Source organism: Bombus pascuorum, chromosome 3 (genome assembly GCF_905332965.1).
Source record: "Bombus pascuorum chromosome 3, iyBomPasc1.1, whole genome shotgun sequence".
NCBI classification, from domain to species: domain Eukaryota; kingdom Metazoa; phylum Arthropoda; class Insecta; order Hymenoptera; family Apidae; genus Bombus; species Bombus pascuorum.
In genome coordinates, this window is record NC_083490.1 from 8419761 (window position 1) to 8439147 (window position 19387).

The 19387-nt window shown below is 33.6% G+C and overlaps 3 protein-coding genes across 8 annotated transcripts in view; 1 reads left to right on the forward strand and 2 right to left on the reverse strand.

Moving 5' to 3' along the window:
• Positions 1 to 8876, reverse strand: part of LOC132905340 (soluble guanylate cyclase 88E) — a 34150-nt gene extending 25274 nt beyond the window's left edge. For 2 of the 5 annotated variants that reach the window (XM_060956534.1, XM_060956531.1), the window contains exon 1: positions 3438 to 3579. The gene's annotated coding sequence lies outside the window, so the exon portion shown is untranslated. Of the gene's footprint in view, positions 1 to 3437; positions 3580 to 7196; positions 7227 to 7389 lie in introns of those variants that run through there. The other 3 variants (XM_060956533.1, XM_060956532.1, XM_060956536.1) reach the window with 3 other exon arrangements.
• Positions 8877 to 8928: 52 nt separating this feature from the next.
• LOC132905344 (sugar transporter SWEET1-like) lies at positions 8929 to 17715 on the reverse strand. Of its 2 annotated transcripts, XR_009657783.1 has the most exons (7): positions 17127 to 17715; positions 15910 to 15987; positions 15552 to 15675; positions 12225 to 12380; positions 10034 to 10153; positions 9733 to 9938; positions 8929 to 9617 (listed from the first exon to the last, which is right to left on the reverse strand). XR_009657783.1 is itself a non-coding variant. In XM_060956541.1 (6 exons), the coding sequence occupies exons 1-6, from the start codon at positions 17201 to 17203 to the stop codon at positions 9831 to 9833; spliced, it is 663 nt and encodes a 220-aa protein (XP_060812524.1). In that variant the 5' UTR covers positions 17204 to 17715; the 3' UTR covers positions 9633 to 9830. The 2 variants fall into 2 exon arrangements, 1 of the variants encoding a protein (XP_060812524.1); XM_060956541.1 differs by lacking the exon at positions 8929 to 9617 and having other exon boundaries at positions 9633 to 9938.
• Positions 17716 to 18408: 693 nt separating this feature from the next.
• On the forward strand, positions 18409 to 19298 carry LOC132905345 (26S proteasome complex subunit SEM1). The gene is made up of 3 exons (XM_060956542.1): positions 18409 to 18587; positions 18677 to 18773; positions 19068 to 19298. Exons 1-3 carry the CDS (start codon positions 18503 to 18505, stop codon positions 19114 to 19116), a joined length of 231 nt encoding a protein of 76 aa, XP_060812525.1. The 5' UTR covers positions 18409 to 18502; the 3' UTR covers positions 19117 to 19298.
• The last annotated feature ends 89 nt before the right edge of the window (positions 19299 to 19387 follow it).

The following is a 19387-nucleotide window of genomic DNA, read 5'->3' on the forward strand; positions in this document are numbered from 1 at the left end:
CTTATTAGAATTTTTTCACCATTGTGTTTTATTCGCGTTTCTCTCGGAGAAGGGAAGTCGATGAAAAGAATACAAACAGCGTTGAAAACGACGAATTTCACGACGATTACTTTACGCAATTTCGCAATTCGATTAGCACGATTCGTCAACTATAAAAAATATATAAATGATATATAAACGTAACAAAGCATATAAGCAACATTTTAAGACGATAAGTGGACGTAAAGCCGAACTGAAAGGACGAAACAAACAATCCGAAGACCCTAAATTACCTAAAGCTCGCCAAACCGTATAACAAACTGTGAACTTGCTTCTTAAGCTTCGTTCACACCAGCGATCACGGTACGATCGGATCAGTCAGACACCCATCAACATCCAAATTCCTTACACGTAATCCAACGAGAAGGATTTACCGAAATCGACTCGGTTAAGTCAAATGAAAATCTATCAACGTCGGTTTGCTACCTAGAGATTTTGCGCGATCAACGATCGAAGAGAAATACGGAGCACGAACATTTAATCGAATTTACACGAAACTACAACGAAGTAGATGATTTCGTTCACAAAAGATATTGCGACGCATCTCGCAAGATGAAATCGAAATTAGCATTCGATTGTTTCTCGTGGTTTAGTGCGAATGCCTCGATAAAGTCACAGGTTTTGATTGATCGTGACGTAGCTTTGGCCGCTAGTGTGAATCGAGCTTTACGTCACTGATAATAAACCGTAAGCGGTTAATGCGACGCTAAATAATTAAAAATAGGAAGATGGAATTGTTTTCGATTTATCGCTGGAAATAAGCGTAAGAACGTGATACAGATACATACATATTGTATATCGTACGTTACTTTGCCGTGATGTCACAGTTCCTGAAAAATGAATTCGAGTTATTCGAACTGACGTATAATTGGAAAATTTCGAGAATTTTCATCGTGCAATTTTTATTGCAGATTTATACGAACGTACGTGTCTAATATTCTTCTTGTTTCTCGTTTTTTCGTCGTTGTTCATACTTCTTGAAAATCCAGAATTTAGCGTGTCTTGTTAGCTAATAAGATCCTTAAGGGCGCGTGTTGCAACCATTTGACCGACTCGTGCGACCTCGTCATTATTGGATACGGTTATAATTGTCCAGATATACTTAACGAACGTTCAAGCAAATTACACGGCATCGAAATACTCCCTGTATTGTGCTCTAAATTGATATTAAGTCTAATGGGAGAGAGGACTGCCGTTTCTGGATGTGCCTCTGCCATGTGAACGCAGAGGGAAACGTTCCACTTTCCATGGCGTCTATAATTTACGAACATGCTTCGAAAAGGCGAATGAAAAAGTACATCGACCACGTTGACAGTTTAGAAAAAAGTTTTCAAGTTATATCCTTTATTCTTCTTTATTCTTCTGCTGTTTCCTGTTATTTATAATCCTCGATATAGCACGTTCTCGTTTAAAAGGAAAACTGAATTAAAATTGAAACGGAGAATTTATTCCAATTTTATTCAAATTGGAAAGAAAAATTGAGAACTTGCGAACAATTTACGCTTATTGCCAATTAATCCTCCATCTATTGCGTATACCGAGTCGACCAATAGTTCCTCATTTTCTCTATATTTTTTCTTTAAACTTTGCTTTTTTCTCAAAGTAAAGTGTAGCAATAAAACCTATTGGATGATATTATAGAAACTAAGAAGAGTATTATTCAAAAAGTTTCGGGGATTTGTTGAAGCACGAAAATCTGAGAAACTGTGCTTAAAAATTGGACTTAAACGATCCAGTATGCAAACGACGTCAGTGAAAATAAAGTAGCAAGCGAAAGGTTGAAAACGATTTTTAAAAAATAAATACGCCATTCGCTCTAACGAGACTTGATGCAAGTATCGACTTGTCTGTAAAAGAGAAAATCCTTCAGCTTATGAATCGCGTATAAGTTATCAACGGAATATGCAACATCCTGTGATGAAAGAAATATTCGTCCTACGAACAAGAAATTTCAATATAAATATTCCTCGTATCGATCGTTAATGACGTTAATTGGTACATAGTATACAGTCTATTAGCTGTAGCTAATATACTGTTTGTACGAACGTTTAATGGAACAATTATTTGCAATAAATAAATTAACGTCCGTATATATCGAACATACGAAATAATGTTCACAATTTACGAATCGATTGATATAAAAGACCACTTTTTTATGCTGCTGATTAAGTATAAAAAATTACCGAGAATAATAATCCGCGCTTAATTAATAAATCACAGCCTTTCGAGATCCTGGCATTAAAGAAATTAGTTTCATACATTCTTATTACGTGTATCACGTGATGATCATGAAACGTTCATATTTATAATATAATTATAATTTAATTGTTATATTTTAGTCAAGAGTATAAAACTGGTAATAATTATACGTATGACTATAATTATAGTATATATTCGATCGTTAACCACGGAATTATTTCATCGTAAAAAGATACCTCACGATCAGTTGATCTCATTTAACAATTTCGTCAATAATTTCTGGCTTAATTGCTTTTTAATTACGATCTGATTATTTCTCATTCGATTAACATACCGAATATCGAATGCTTATAATCGCGTTCCTACTGACGTATTATCAATTCGGAACGTCAAATAACGTCGTAATTAAATATTATATTTAGGCGAATACAAATGTACAGTAATATATATGTATCGAACGCTTAATTAGACTCGATACAGAACAAAATTATTCTGCGAATTGTCTCAGAATTAACGAATCTCTCTATTCGACAATCATTTCTATGGTCTACGTATAAACGTTACAGCCCTTTGCAATCTCTTTTCGAAAAACACGAGAAATCATATTTTCCATGATTTTTGCATAAAACAATAATTGTTTAATTCATTGCGTTTAGTTCGTTACGTCGATTCTAATTTAGTTCGATTTTCCTTTGAGCATCTCAAAAATATGAATACCGTTTAGTCACGCGGACTAATATCGATCAATTTAATTAAAACGACACCTAAGCTAATTATTATTCGTTTCTTGCGAAACATCATAGAAATTTACCACCTATTCCCAAAATTGTGTCTTAAAAATTGTCATTGCCCCTCAACTATCTCGTATCCGCTAAAATACTTCAATACTTCTTTCACCCGGCAAATCATACAAAAGATCAACAAAAATGAACTAATCGTATTCATTTGGCTCGATGTTCCTTTATTTTCGCGCTCGTGGAATCTCGAACATCTCTTATATGTTGTATTATACGTGGTGAAAAGGTAATACGAGCACGTGTACGTAGGATCGTGAACGCTTGACTGTTGGGAAATGCGTGCCAAGCACATTTACCCTAAGCACACGTATCTTGGAATCGCGGAAACTACATTTGCCCGGCTGCAATGGCAGTTCTTATTCTCTACGATGTTTATCTGACCGTGCGCTCTGTTATACGAACCATCAGCTGATTCACATGACTCGAACGCGACGAGAGGATCAGGGGATGCAGCAGGTGTTACAACGAGTCCACCTCCACAGAACAGGAACACACTCACGTTAACCTAGCTATTTTCCTGTGTGTGAACATTATACTAACAACAAGCCGAGGCGCACACTCGGGATCAATCACGAAGGGAAGTCGTGCGCGGACATGAATTTCGTGGATGCGCGCCATCCACGCGACTCTTCCGGCTGCGATCGAACTTCCTTCGTGCGACCACGTTTGTCAGCACCGAAAACCGCCGTACTGAATTCTTCTTCGTTTTTCTTCTCTTCTTTATTTTTTTTTCCTCTTGCAATTTCCTTTTATCGCTATTTTTTACCAGGAAGCTTCGAAACTTTCAGGATGCGGTCAGATTATTGTCAATATACAAGGTGTTGCATAATTGAGTCGCCGAACAGCAAGGGTTTAGCTAAGAGGAAAGAATGTTACGGAAAGTTTTTCGGTAAACGCTGCGTTACGGAGTTACAAAAGAGTAATCGTACGTATGAAGTAGACGACGATCGATTTTCCATTACAGCGCACGAAAGTCGACCGTGTTATGGTGTGGGTTGTAGTCACGCGTCTTTTTATCACGTGGTAACACTTCGGCCGAATTCGAAGCTTCACATCGATAACAATGGAATTAGCATATCACGGGTCCTGAGAATTTCGTTGAATTTCAAGGATTGTGTCTTTTATTCCTCGCGTGAATTCTTCGTGCGAAGTCACTTCCGTAGAATGAATCTTCCGTTTTACGGTTCTTAAAAATCAAAGGGTGCAAGGTCCTTGCAGGTGACCTTGCAGGCCGACGAACTGGTCCTCCACGAGCTATCCGCCTTTCCGTGTACTTGGTACGAGAAACTAACGCAAAGAACAAAAAAGCAGCAGTTTTTGAGATTTTCGTACGATATTAAGACAATAAGAAATGATCAGCTAGAAGTTTTAGTTGCTCGTTCGAAAATGTTGTTCTTGCGTTCAGGCACGAGCTTCGCGTCGATGAACAACGGAATGCTAACATCTCGCAATTTCTAAGAATTTTCTTGAGTTTCAAAAATTGCGTTTTTTATTCCTTGTGTTAATTCTTCCAAGTGCATACAATTCTGCCGAGTATAGTGAAAGATGGATAGAAAATCGTAATGGACTAATTTTTCGGCCTCCAAGGTCACCGTTTGATTTTTACTCCCGGCGAACTATAAAAGAAAAGTTTTATTTCACGGAAATAGCGCGAGGAATAGAAGAGTGCAGTTCTTGAAAGTCGACAAAATTCTCAGAAGCTGCGAGACGTTATTTGAACTCCATTGTTCATCTTCATCAATTTATTGCTGTAAAGCTCGTGTCCGAGCGCAAGGACGACGTTTTCAAACGAGCAACTAAAAATACTAGCTAATCATTTTTTATTACATCATTATCATGACTGTTAACCGCACGAAACACCGCATGATGGAAAACGTGTAACTACACAACGATAAAGTAACTTTTGTGCGCCGAGATGGAAAGTACGTCGTTCCCTGTTTCATACATACGATCGTTATTTGCTTATAACTCTCTAACGAAGCGTTTATCCACAAACGTTATGCTGCATATTTGTTTCTTTCTTTAATTTCGATAGATTAAGCCCTTGCGCTTTAAGTTTGGGACACCCTGTATATTGTCAATACAGTGGAACTCCGTTCATACGAACTCCATTCGTACGAACGAAATGTTAGTAATGTCTGACTTACTATCGAATCAGCAGTTTCAAAATTTAATTGAAATTTTATTTAAAGCTGTACATTCATTGTAATTGCTTTCGTTCACCTAACTTTATGCGAATTTCTACATTGTCTGATCGATCAATTTCTCAATTTTCGTTAATATAAGAATTACGATTAATAGGCGAATGTACGATTTTAAATTAAATTTTGAAACCACTCGTTCGACCGGGTCTGGTAAGGTTAGTGTTAACCGAACTTTAACTGTGCTCCTATTACCAACGAACCGCTTTTACGAACGTCACTAACATGTAAACAGTAGAGACACGCGTTGTGCGACTACTGTGACACGCTGTAACGTCTCGCAGTCGATACAAATCCGCGATATTGTTATCCGGTTAAAGAGGAAATATTTCGTGAAATCCTTTCACACGTAAGTGAACTGCTATCAATTGAATCAAAAAATCGCAAGTGGTGGGGAGGAATAGGTGGACTCCTGTCATATGAACGACGTGGTTACATCGTGTGGATGATTATACAAGTGGTTTAAATCGTTTATTTTTCGTTTCGAGATATTTACAGCTTTGCGTTTGAGGAAAGAGATGAATTCTGTTCAACGGGCGCAAAACGATCGTCTTCTGCAAAACCGACTCGATCCTACGGCCCGATTTCTACTACTCTGCAAAGATGGTGCCGGATTACAGGGTAATGTAAATAAACGCGACGTGAAATAAGCGATAAACTCATTTATGCTAGATTATTGACTCGAGCCACTTTTCATAATCGTCGACACATACGAATCGACTATTTCCCCGGTTGGACAGGTTCGTATAAACCAAGTTCTACCGTATTTTAACATTCTTAACCTAAAAGGATCGATACACGCGTGTGTATCATCGATATTGTCAATATTTATCGACGAATTATCTTCGTTGAAAACCTTGAAATATCGATGGTATTAGCGATCGTCTGAAGGCATTTTTGGGTGTACACGTATTTTCTTCGAAGGAGAAAAAATGACATTAATTTTGATCGAAGAAAAATATTAATTTTATTTTGTCACGTTGTCCCAAGTCAATTAACTTGTTGCATTATGATAGCCAGTCACAGTTTCATGACGTAAATCGCGGTCCAAATGTGTCGGACGTGAATCATGCTTCTTTTATGTTTTGCAATATTAATTTAAGAAAGTAGAAATTTTGTCGTTAAGATAAATACGGAATCCGTAATATCATAGTATAATGCGAAATACAAATATCGGGTTATGTTTCTGTTGCATAAAAATTCTTTCCATGCCTTTTTCGTTATATACATTTATATACAGTATGAAATAGAACTCGTACGATTTTCATTTATTTGAATTAATGATAATATGGTATTGCGATGCAAAACAGAAATTCCACGCAGTGTAAACATTCATGCGACAGGTTTTATATGGGAAAGAGGAATAGAAAGTTGCAAGAGTTTCATATTGTTCTCAAGCTTTTAGCACAGGATCGTATAAAATTTCTTCTTCACAGAAGAGAAATGATGTTTTCGTTAGTCACATTTTAAACAGAATTTTAAATCAAGAATATATTCGATATTTTCAAATTTTTAAGAATAAAATTCTCTTCATTGAACGATACTGATGATAACATACGTACAAAAACGACACAGTTATTTGGAAGGAGACAAATTTTATTTCGATACCTTTTACAGAGCCAAGTACTTTTGCAGTCGTGGAGATCGATGAAAATCGCAAAGTCAAAGATTGAAATTAAAATGAAATTTAATTTCAATACGCTAGATGCGGTATAATAAATGGTATCTTAATTATACAATAATTAATTATTCATTTTTGCTCACACAAGCGTCACTTATACTTGACAAATGACTCATTTTTACCAAACCTAGTCTCTTCACGCTCCATGAAGGATCCTTTCATGCGCCAAATAAAAATTTGGTGAGCTAGAATTTCCAATAATACTACTATCATTTGCGCTTCGTTTCAAGTTTTTTTTTACATTTTCAAACGCAAACGAAAACTAGGAAATTTACGTACAATTATCGATATCTTTTAATTTAACGCAAAATAAATAAAATATCGAATTTCGTTCGAGCAACAGCCAGTAATACCTCGCTTCGTTCAATACATCGGAACACTTGAGACACGAACAAACCTGATAACACCAACGCAAAACATCAACAAGTAACTCGATGATTTCATTATGGAAAATCGAACGAGACACACTTACCTCGTCCCATCTTCTTCTTTAGATCGTTCCTCGGCAATGAGACTATCGAAGCAGCTAAAGAAATTATTGAAGTCTCCAACACGCTGCAAACGATTACTCTGCTTGCTGAAGGTAGCACAAATGAAACACACGTTGCTACGAAAATCATCTACATCGTACCGTGCCGAAACTTCCAAAACTCAAGAAACTCGCGTCACTGGCGCTTTTTCTACTAATACGAGACGTACGATTAAGCTGCTAATTTGTCACGCTGTTCGACGAGATTACCAACAGACAAAGAGAAGTGCGATATTTCGAAGGTTTCTGTAATTTAACAAACGTAACGAGATCTGTCGTGGATAAAACGTGGATCGAAAAGTAATTGAACGTTCGTCCGTTTAGTTGGATGTGACGCGTGCAAAATCATAGAGTACCGGGTGCCCGTCAAACAATCGGACACTTTACTGACCACGACATACCCAGACATGCTACTGTCTACTAAATAGAAGGTCACTGTTTCCTGTTATTAGTCGGCAAACTCGATCAGAAAGTCAAGCGATGATATACGTCGTTCATATAATAAGCCGATACCAAGAGCGACTACTAACGAGCCATCGCAGACGTAAATCACAAGGGAACCGTAGCCAGTTGCCAAGAGAATATTGCATTTGCATGCTGTGTAACGTGGCCCCCGTAGAAAGTAAAATGGTAATCACCTTTGGTTATTCTTAATAGCGCGGATCCGAGGCGAGCGCGCATACACGCTCCGCATCATACCAAGAGCGTGTCGGTCATTGAGAAATATACGTTTATTAGTAGACATACAATTGAATTTACGTAATGAATTCAATAGAAGAAGAAACGCACCTCTGTTAGCGGAGTCGGTAACCGTGACTTTCAGGAGAATAATAAAGATAAGATAAGATTTATTACGCTACAGATTGATCGCTACGATCATTACACGTATTTAAGGAATAGTAGAAAATAGTGATTTTAAAAGATAAATCGTTTTTAAAAATACGGCTGAACCGCTTACTTGCCAGATCGATTAACTCCGCGAGGTAACAAGTAGAGGGAATTGATGAAATTACGCAACCAATGAATCGTTTGGGCAATCAAACGGTTGGCTAAAATTTAACAAGAAGTGGAGTTAACCATTTTGACCTATGAACGGTTAAAATGATAAGATCGAAAGACTCGTAGCAAAATTTGTTTTTTTCTTTTTTTTTTTTTTTTCATTTAAAATATTCTAATGAAATGATTGTCTCGTTAGTTAAACGAATAATAGGAAACGTTCGGTTATTGCGACTGAACTAGAATTAAATTGATTTAACGATTCTTCATGGTTAATAACGAAGAGTTAACGCATCTGGTCACTTACCAAAATCTACCATCATTTAGAGCATTGTTATTCAATTGAGGAGATCTTCCTGTTTTAAATATAACGTACAACTGAATGAGTAACAGGGGAGAGATCTCTCCCCTTTTTGCGTACCACGTACTATTAATACACGTACAAAGAATGAACTTTTATAGGAAGTTTAAATGTGTAACTAGAAATAAGATATAAAAGTATAATATCACTTGATAATCTGTGGATACTAAAAGTAATATAGACTTGGAGAAGAATTTAATCATATTTTGTACAATATCGACAATGGAAACTTCTGTACACTGAAAATTCATGTACTGTAAATGTTTTACTTAAGCTTAAAGTATTATTTAAAGATTACGCGATTAAAAGATATATCTAACCAATTAATTAAATATGTTACTCTGATAAAATTATAAACCTCAGGATCGCAACAATCATGTTAAACACGATTATATATAATATTGTGCATTTCAATTCTGAAGAGAAATTACTTTGTAGCATAGAATATGAAGATTGCTAAATATAAATATACAATCGATGATTCAGAAGATAGAAGCATTTATAAATTTGTCGACTGTTTTAATAGCTGACAAAGTACTCCGACTATAATCGTTTAAGTATTATTCCACTGTAAAACTTCCGCAATGTACACAAATTCTGGTTAACTTCTAATTATTTGATTTCTATATGTATATTCTAATATGTCTTAAATTATGCTAATACGTATTTTACGCCACATTGAAAATTGATGACTTGATTTATCGTGTCACGGTAATTGTACAAATTAATCTGGTAAAGATTACGAGTAAAAATAACAGCATTAAACAAACTCTTCGCCTATATTGAGATTTTTACGCTCGAGAATATTCAGGATCTAAAAAAATGTATGTTTCATTAGAAAATTCGTCGTTTAATAGGAATCATCTATATATAACAATTAACATCGAAGGCTATCGGCGTTAACTATTATCCAATTCATATTTGTAGACCTTATTTTAGTTGGTAATTTGTAGGCGTGTAGAAAAATTGTAACAGTTGGAGGCACAAGACATCCTACACAGTTCCAATATTTACAATATCACTTTTCTTAATCCTTCTTTTCTTGGCTGGAAGTTTTGCCTTTCGATTTCGATGGATATATCACGAACAGGGACAATTGCGCCACAGACAAAACAAAACCTACTGAGTTCTGGAACTTTAAAAATACATAATACATTAGCGAGTGATAATCTGCGAATTTTGTAGTAGTTTAGATAGTACGAAGGAATAAGAAACGGGGAATCTACTTACGATAATGAAGACGTTATTAATTATAATCCCGTACAATAGCCATAAAGATATAACAATTGTGCCCATAAATATCAGCGGGAACGGAAGGATATCCGTGTTTTTTGTCTTTATGATTTCCTTCTGATGAATCAAAAAACAAAAGATTATTACAGTCGTATAAACAAATTTCGTAAATACAGTTAATTCGGACAATCTAACTATCATTAAACGTAATGTCTAGCGTTTAAAAAATTATCATCGAAATTTCTGATTCATATTATTTGTTTCATGCGAACAATAATAGCGAGAGGCGTAAATCCTCGCTACGATTCGGCTAATCGACGCCGCGAAGTAGTCGTTCCCCTTGTTTCGGTTAGGATAACAGGGGTGGTTGAATGAAGTTGACACTGTGTTGACAGATTAATATATCGTCTATATTCAAAAGTCAATCATACAATAATATGAGCGTCACAAAATATTTGGCGATACGTACATTTAATGTGTTACAGAGAAATTCGACCCGACTTTACGATGAATGAATTCTCTCAATGAATTCGTTGGATTAAGCGACTTGTTCGTCAGAGCTTTCGATGTATGCAGTTGGACGGAATGATTTAAGGGTGGTATCGTTATAGAGTGGTTGATTGCTCTGACGACGAACACGAACTAACTTGAAAGTGACGATGCTGTGTCGGAGGAGAGCTAAAGAAGCTTGTGTCTAACGCACGGAATCATCGGATTTGTTGATGACAGTTTTTGTCTGGGAAAGTGAGGGTAATGGACATTGTTTCTATTGGTTACTAAGACTGTCGATGGACTAGGAAGGGTCTTAGCCGCCCTCGATGGGGAGTTGGTAGTAGGAAGCATCGCACATGTGCAAAACTAACTTTTACGTGTTTTCCAGACACATAAAAGATATAATTTAGAAAACACGAAGTTGGCACCCCACTGGGGTAGCCACCCACATGCTATATTTATTTTTATTTTATTTTTTTATTACCAATGAGATATAGCACTTCACCAAATGTCCTTCAGGACAAATTGTAAAAACCAAACTAAAAAAAAAAAAAAAAAAAAAAATCCATAAACCTTAGAAAACGCTTTCGTAAAAAGATCTTTGATCTAAAAGACTTTAGTTAGAGTTTTCTAAGATCCATGTTCGGTCTGAGAATCCTAAGGGTATGCAAGTAAGAAATGCGAACATCTGACTGCAATCCCGTCCGCGATATAAGGCCCGGCTCATGTAGCGAGTCGGCCGATATATGAACCAGTGTTTCTTAAACATTATGTTTGAGAATATTAGAGTATCTTTTTTTAACGCGCTCTTGTGTCGCATTCGTTCAAAATAGAAATACGTTTAACAAAGAAATCACTTAATAACTAAATTGATTCTTCGTTCGAAGTCAAGTAAAAGTACGAAGAAATATATTTAGAACTGTGTGTATGAATAAATTGGATACTAAGATGTATAATATCTCGGGAAAGTACACAGAAACTGCTACACGTTTGAAAATGAATCTCATCTGGTAAAATATTGTTACGCTCGATGGCGTGCAAAGAACATCTCGGTCAACGAGAAATTGAGGCAATACGTAACGGAACTACAATAATACGGCTGTTAGATATATCCCAATTTAGCCGAGAAAATTTGAAGAACATAAAATCAATTTTAAATTCTTTAAAACATCGCAATCGTGATTAAAGGAGTTCGTTCGATAAATTTCATCGAAATCTTACTGAAGGCAATAAAATTCTACGATAACAATATCAGAAAGTTTCCAATCAAGTTACGCTGTTTCTATTTGCATGATTACACGATTTCGCATGGTTTGTCACGGCTCACAACTTTTTACAACTTCTTGTCGCAACGTGGAATTGTTACTCAACGATTGCAAAATTTCTCGTCGATTATTGTATAGAAAAAAAATAGCTAATTATTTGAAAGGAAACGTTATATCATCGACAGAACTACTTTGATAAGATAAAACATTCATATAACATATATACATGCACCGATCTTTCAATAATTATTTTTAACATTTAACATATTTCTCGAAATTTGAAAAACTGAATAAAAAGCTAGAGTAAAATGCTAACAATGTAAGATAAGTGAAGAAAAGTTTATGCAAACGAATAATAATACTTGTATTGTTCGTTTCGTGGATATTAAGTTTGTTAGAGTTCTTAGCTGTGTTCGTGGAATTTTACTTACAATATGTAGGAGAGGAGACGCTATTAAGAGGAAAAATAATCCTGTCACAATCACACCGAATCTGAATTCGAGCTTCTCGGAATCTTCCATTTGTGCATACACGAGGAAGGCCGCTACAAAGGCTGCTGCTTTGCCCATTAAAGCAAGTGTATCCTTCTAAAAATGCGGAAGACGATGTAAAATATTTATTCAGACATTGATACGGTTAGAAATATTTGTTCAAAGTTTCTTCGCAAAACACCAACTTAGGTTCTACGTAAAGTCTTAATTTTGTCTGATTATCGATATACAGGGTGTCCGATAGCTGATAGTACAACCGGACAGGGGGTGGTTCTACGTGAAAAAATAAGATAATTATATTTACAGATACGCCAACTTCACCGATTTCCATGATTTTTGAACATATTGTAGAAATCAACGTACTCTTCTTATTGTGACATTAAATTTAAAATCATTCGGCGACTACCAAATTGCACTCGCCTAATAGCAGTAAGCTTTGATCGTAGTAGTAAGCGTTATGATACACTGTAGCCATTCTCCTATGTTCTCGCGAGCACGATTCCGAGTTAAGTGGATACGAGTCTTGTTATCATCTTTGACAATGTAACCATTGATTGAGTACAGTATAGCATCTGTCACAGTCATCAGAAATTTTCTTAAAGGCAGATAGATTGAAACTGTCTTTAAAATCAAAACATAAAAGATTGGACAGTTCTAGCGTTCAGAGGAAAAATGTACTTTTTTCTATTGTTTAAAAAGATATTGTAAATAAGTAATCAACTAAGAATTTGAGGAAATTGAAATCAACTCTGCCCTAAATTGAGTAATCAATCAGTTTCTCAGTTTTAAATGTTACCAAACGTGGCAGTTTAAAAATTTAATAAACGATAAGAAGAATTGACATAAAAGAGATTACGTTTATTCTTCAAGACTGTATTTCCATCCCGAAAACGTCTAGTTCCATGTAATTAGTAGTTAGTCTACAAAAAGATTTATAAAAATCATTTCCTTCTATTGTTGTCACACGAGAATCCTCCTTCAAAGGCCTCGTGCACAACTGCACACGCGAGGCTGCAAGAAATGCCTGTTATAATTCAATTAAGAACACCAATCTACATATTAGGTTTTCGCTTCGCGTTAGTCTTTTGAATCTGGCCACCGTGAGGCGGCTGGCAACGCTTACGTGAAACGCTAACAAATTAATTATAAAAATAGCAAGCGAACGAATAATTGATGTTATTTTACGAAAAGAATAATTGTTATTATCTTAGGCAACAACTTCATTCGTTAAAGAACTAACTCAATCTCGAATCCAATACGCTATAAGTTATAACACACATTTTTTACAGTCTCGTATATGCAGTTGTGCACGGACCTTTAGCCAAACTCGCCAAACTCTCGTTTATACGTACCAGAAATAAAAGATAAGAGTTAGTTTTCGCTTGGGTCATTATACATGCTCGCCGCAAGGCTGCCGGCAGCCAATACTAACGCATAGGTTGTTACCGATGCACAATTATAAACAAAATAAACTTTTGTACAATATCTTAAAAACTATGGCCGAGCGAGGGTTATATATGTACATAGGAAACAGCTGTTCAACATTTGGATTTCTACAATATATTCAGAAACCACCAAAATCGATGAGATGGACATTCTTGTAGATAATTATCAATAATAAGTCGAATAGAAAGAATAACACTTTTTAGACGAAGACTTATTTTCTGAGAAAATCAAGTTTGGAAAATCAAGTGGATTTCATAGTAGGCTGTCTTTACCCTTGCAGACCATGTATCTATAAACATCGTCGATATTATTATCTTTTTTATCATATATTATTGATATTATTATCATTCGTGCACTATTTCCACACTCATGCAATATACACTTTCCTTTATCCTATGCCCTCAACATTCAAGTCATCTGAAATTGTTAACTATTATTAGAAACGTTTAGTAATATGGATGAAGATAGTCTACAGTGAAATCCGCTGAGCTGGGTTGAATGTACGTGTACCGCAAACATTTTCAAACTTGATTTTCTCAAAAGCTAAGGTTGAAATGAAACAATTTTAGTCTTTCTTTTCGACTTACTTTTTCATGCGGGATCAGCCACTGACCGGTTATACTACCAGCTATCGGATATCCTGTGGTTTTATTTTATTACAATTGTTTGTAATTCAATAAAGACAATGTCTCGTTATATATTCAGCCGCGTATCTATCGGCTGTGCAACAGATTAGCAAATAGCAAATACACGTACACGTTATCTTGAAAATGCTACAAGTGTTTGCGAATGTTCGTCGCGTCTTTTACACTACTGATGTATAGATAAGACTTTGCTAGATGTAGCTACATTTTGGTTTAGCAAAAAAAAAGAAAAAGATCGAACAAATTGAAAATATTATAATTTTGTATACAGGATGGGGCAGATAACGTGTTAGGAGCTGTTCCCTCCGAAGTCATTGCAGATATTAACTTGAAATTTTCAGATATTGGAGAGTGTAGAGGCACTAACATTTTAGGTATGTAAGATATTGTGGGATATGTGATGCTACCCTCGTTCCTTTTTAATCGGATATTAATTTTTCGATATTCGGACAGATGTTATCAAACTTAACAACTTTTATCTAAAGCATCTTTTCGTAAAGTTTGCAAAACTATTATCACATGAATAAATGCGTATTTGGAAGCGAATGGGAACATTTAACAAAATAATTTTCGAAGCAATATACATTTCTTTTAATATCTTTGGACATCTTCGCGGAGATCCACTTATGCAAATTATTTTCTGCTATAATTCCTTAGCTATACAACATTGAAACAGTGCCTTAGATAAAAGTTGTTAGGTTTGATAACAAATGCCCGAATATCGAAAAATGAATGTCATCTTATTTGATAAAAAAATGGGTGTAGCACCATTTCCAGTCTTAAAACACTCATGCTCACAATATCTTATAATCTAACATTTTAGCCCCTCTGCACCATTTAACGTTTACAAATTTCAGGTTGATATCTGCAATAGCTTCGGAGAAAACAGCTTGTAATATTTTATTTCTGCCTCATCTTGTATGATGCATGATGTATGATACAATAAGGAAAATTGCAATATATACAAAAATTAAAGCTATATGCTTCTAAGAGTCTTTTAGTTTCTTAAAATTTAGCAGCAAAACATACAACTTCATCTATGGTGTATATCGTAACAGAATATTAATTGAAACGTTTGAACATGGAAACTAAAAAGGGAAACAAGTTACAAAGAAAGAAAGTAACATGCCAGAAAGCGACACATCATGCATTTGAATTTAGAAATATAAACTCGTACCCTGTGTGGTGAGTAATAATAATATACAGCCATGTATGCTGTATTTGTGAGTAATCCAAAAACATTAACATTAATCATTGCAGGATCCCTCACAATCCATGCATATTGAAGCATCAAGATGCACCTATAAAAAAGTTTTTGATTCACTACATGTCTACTACGACCTATAATACTTTTTTCACAATTATGAACAGAAAACAACATGAAATATTTCTATTATGGGTAAAAGTATTAATACTATATTTAGATATCTTTACTTCACAAGAACAAAACAATCAGTAATATATTTTGAATAACATTATACACTGGTTATTTATCTTTGTGTCATCTATATTAAATAATAAAATATTGCACTTACATTCCTATGCCACCCAAAAAAGGCATGGGATCAAATCCTCTAGACGAGTCCTTTTTATAAATATCCTTACATATCAATCTACAATTAAATGACAATCAAAAATGTTATTTTCTATTGCTTAATATACTTCAAATTGATAGTAATAATGTAAATGGCTAGTATGCAAAATCACACATACAACTTTTGACTTATATCTTTACAATATTTTGAAGTCACATTGATAAAATATAAAAATTTAATATTTCAAATGACTTATAAATCTACATATGATAGATATATATGCAATTTGCTTATACAAATTTGTATATTATATTTCTATTATATAAAGTATATGCTATTAGATAACTTCATATATTCATGAATCATGTTATGTCAGCACTTTTCTTTAAAATTATCATTAGATACACGTACAAATAACTAAAATGAAATTTGCAAAGTTTATGTATAAGTATTTATGATTAATCATATAAAAAGTAATTATTTGTTAATTTTAGTTACTAATTAGTTAATAGTTATTAATTACTTTAGTCCTAATTGCTCAATTTCATACATATCTCACATATTATAAATACATAAAAATATCAAATAGATCTTTATTGTACATCAATAATAGTTCAAACATATAATTAATACTATCATTTTTGGTATTTTAATTTACAAAGGTCAACGTGAAACATATATAAAAATTTCGTATATAATATACCTAATTATTTTTATGATAAGTTTATAAAAACATATATACATATTTGTTACATTATAATTAGTCAATTAAAAAAATGAGCGACACATGCGCATATTCGCAAATAAAATTGTTTAAATATTTTAATACCGCAATAATGAAAAAAATGATGTGGCTATTTTAAAAGAAACATACATTTACGATTTAAATTATATCATGACATCCAGGACTTTACTAATACATATATACATATTTTTTAAATTTTATAACTTATAATTGATGGCTTTATATAAAAGTAACACAACTTCTCTCAGTTTTGCCGCAATACATGAAAGAAACAAAGAAATCAATTGTTCGGCGTATCACGAGGAATATTAAAAAAGTAGTTTGAATATAAATGTCAATATCAAAGAATAGTTACACACCAATGTAGCTTGTAATACACTTCTATTCCAAAACGTATATTTTCTAATAAAAATCGAACATTGTATTTCAGAAAAAATATATAAATCGAAATTTTTTAATTTCCTCAACTTACGTGCCAGCTAACATTTGAACCATTGTACAAATTGTGGCACATGATGCCACAAATTCTTTGTAATCCGCCAAGACCATCACGCTTTAACAGTTATCTTCCTTGATACTCAATGACTACTATGAGACTACGACTACGAATCACTTCATCATTACGAAACTGAATGTCCCCACCATAAACGGGGAGATTAGGGAAAAAAGTACCTAATGATTGGTTATTCCATTTACGACATTGGTGTGTTGCCCCTTGCCCCACTGCGATGCGACGCACCGGTAAGTACACTCTTACACTCGTTTGCTTATCGACACGAATTCCAATTTTAATTTTAATTTCTGATGAATTGAACTATCAACGGTGAAACGTAATATTTACGATTACCTATATTGCGTCACGTGAAAAAAAGGATACAGGGAATTTTCCGTTGTACACGATAAAGTAATCGAATATATACTTAGTTATATATATCTTTAATGTCTTAAAAGTGTTGGTAATTCGTATACCCGATAACGTTAAATTATACGATATCAATAATTAATTTACAGATTTGAAATTTATGCTTTTTAGTTTACATAATATTTTCTGTGATATAATTTTATTATACAACAGTGGATGTACATTCATATATACACATATAACAAAGAGTAGGGATATGCATGGATAGAATAGTTGTATCCCTACTCTTTGCTTATAATAGTGTTTTATACCTGAAAGCACATACAAGATAGTAAATTAATGTTACGTATCTATCAGTGGTCAGCGCAATCTAGTGATATAACGAAGATCTAGCTTTCCTTAGCGCTAATTTTGAATGCCTATGATGATTTGAGATTATGATTTCGAGAAATTCAATTGCTAATATTTTTTTTTTAACAAAATATATAATTACAATACATTTATTTAATCTACATTACGGTATATGTATTTAAGAGATTAAAATAATTATATTATCTTCATCGGGCCAGCTTTATTATTTATTGTTATTATTATTAATATCATATAATCAGCTTCAATTAAGAGAACTGGTTAAATTATAGATACTTTTTTAAAGCCAAGTGCTATATTTCCTATATTACTTATTTTGAACATTTTTTATGACATTTTTAGTATATGATGAAGAATATTACTATAGAATTAATATCTTTTCATACAATTCATTATTCGCTAATGGGAAAATACATGAGGAACGATAATTTAATTTCTTTATATTAAAATAAATTTATTACAATCATTTATAGAATTCTTCTTTTAAGTCAGAGTTGGTAGTCTTGAACTTTTATTTCATGCTTGTATGCAGCAAGGAAAGTCTCTAGAAAATTCAAACGCATTCTGTCCCTACCTTCGTAAGTGACATATTTACGTGATAATTATAAAATTTCACAATGTCAGAAAACAAGAACGATAAAACAAAGGTTGATCTGGGGTTATTAGAGGAAGATGATGAATTTGAGGAGTTCCCTGCAGAAGGTACAATAATTTAATGCTATACATATATTATAATTGTTGAAATGGTTTGTGCAGTATTCTAACCTCAATTTGACTGAATGACTTGATAGATTGGACTGCAGTTGATGAAGACAATGAAGATATTAGTGTTTGGGAAGACAACTGGGATGATGATGATGTAGAAGACGATTTTAATCAACAATTAAGGTAATTTTTATCATAACACTATTTTAAGAAATACATGGCTTTCAGGTTTATAAACCATCAAATAGTAAACAATTCAATCTCATTAGTATGATATTTTTACTGCAATACTATTGCAATTTATAGCAATATTGTTTAATACTGAAAAATATAAATTCCTTTAAAATATTAAGAGCATTATGAGTGGTTAAAAAATTGTCATATGCATATATAACATAATGTAAGCAATGAAATTACATTAATTTATATTTAAAGTGCAAATCATAAAATTTTTTAAAATAAAATTATTTGTTTCAGGGCACAATTAGAAAAACAAAAGGGTCACAACAAAGGGAAGGAATCTTAATTAAATTATAAATTAGATGTTATTATTCATAAGAATAAATATGTATTAATTTCCTAAGATTTTGCATACATATAAGTTTCATTTGATGTATATTGATAGACTTTTATTAATTGTGAAATATAATGATTTTTCATAAATATTTGTACAAAACTTAAACATTAAATACAAATGTACAATTTAAATGCATATAGTACCTAATATGCGTGAATTACATCATACAACTCATAAAGAGTCTTGTATTAATGAAAAAAATACTTGGCATCCTTAGTTT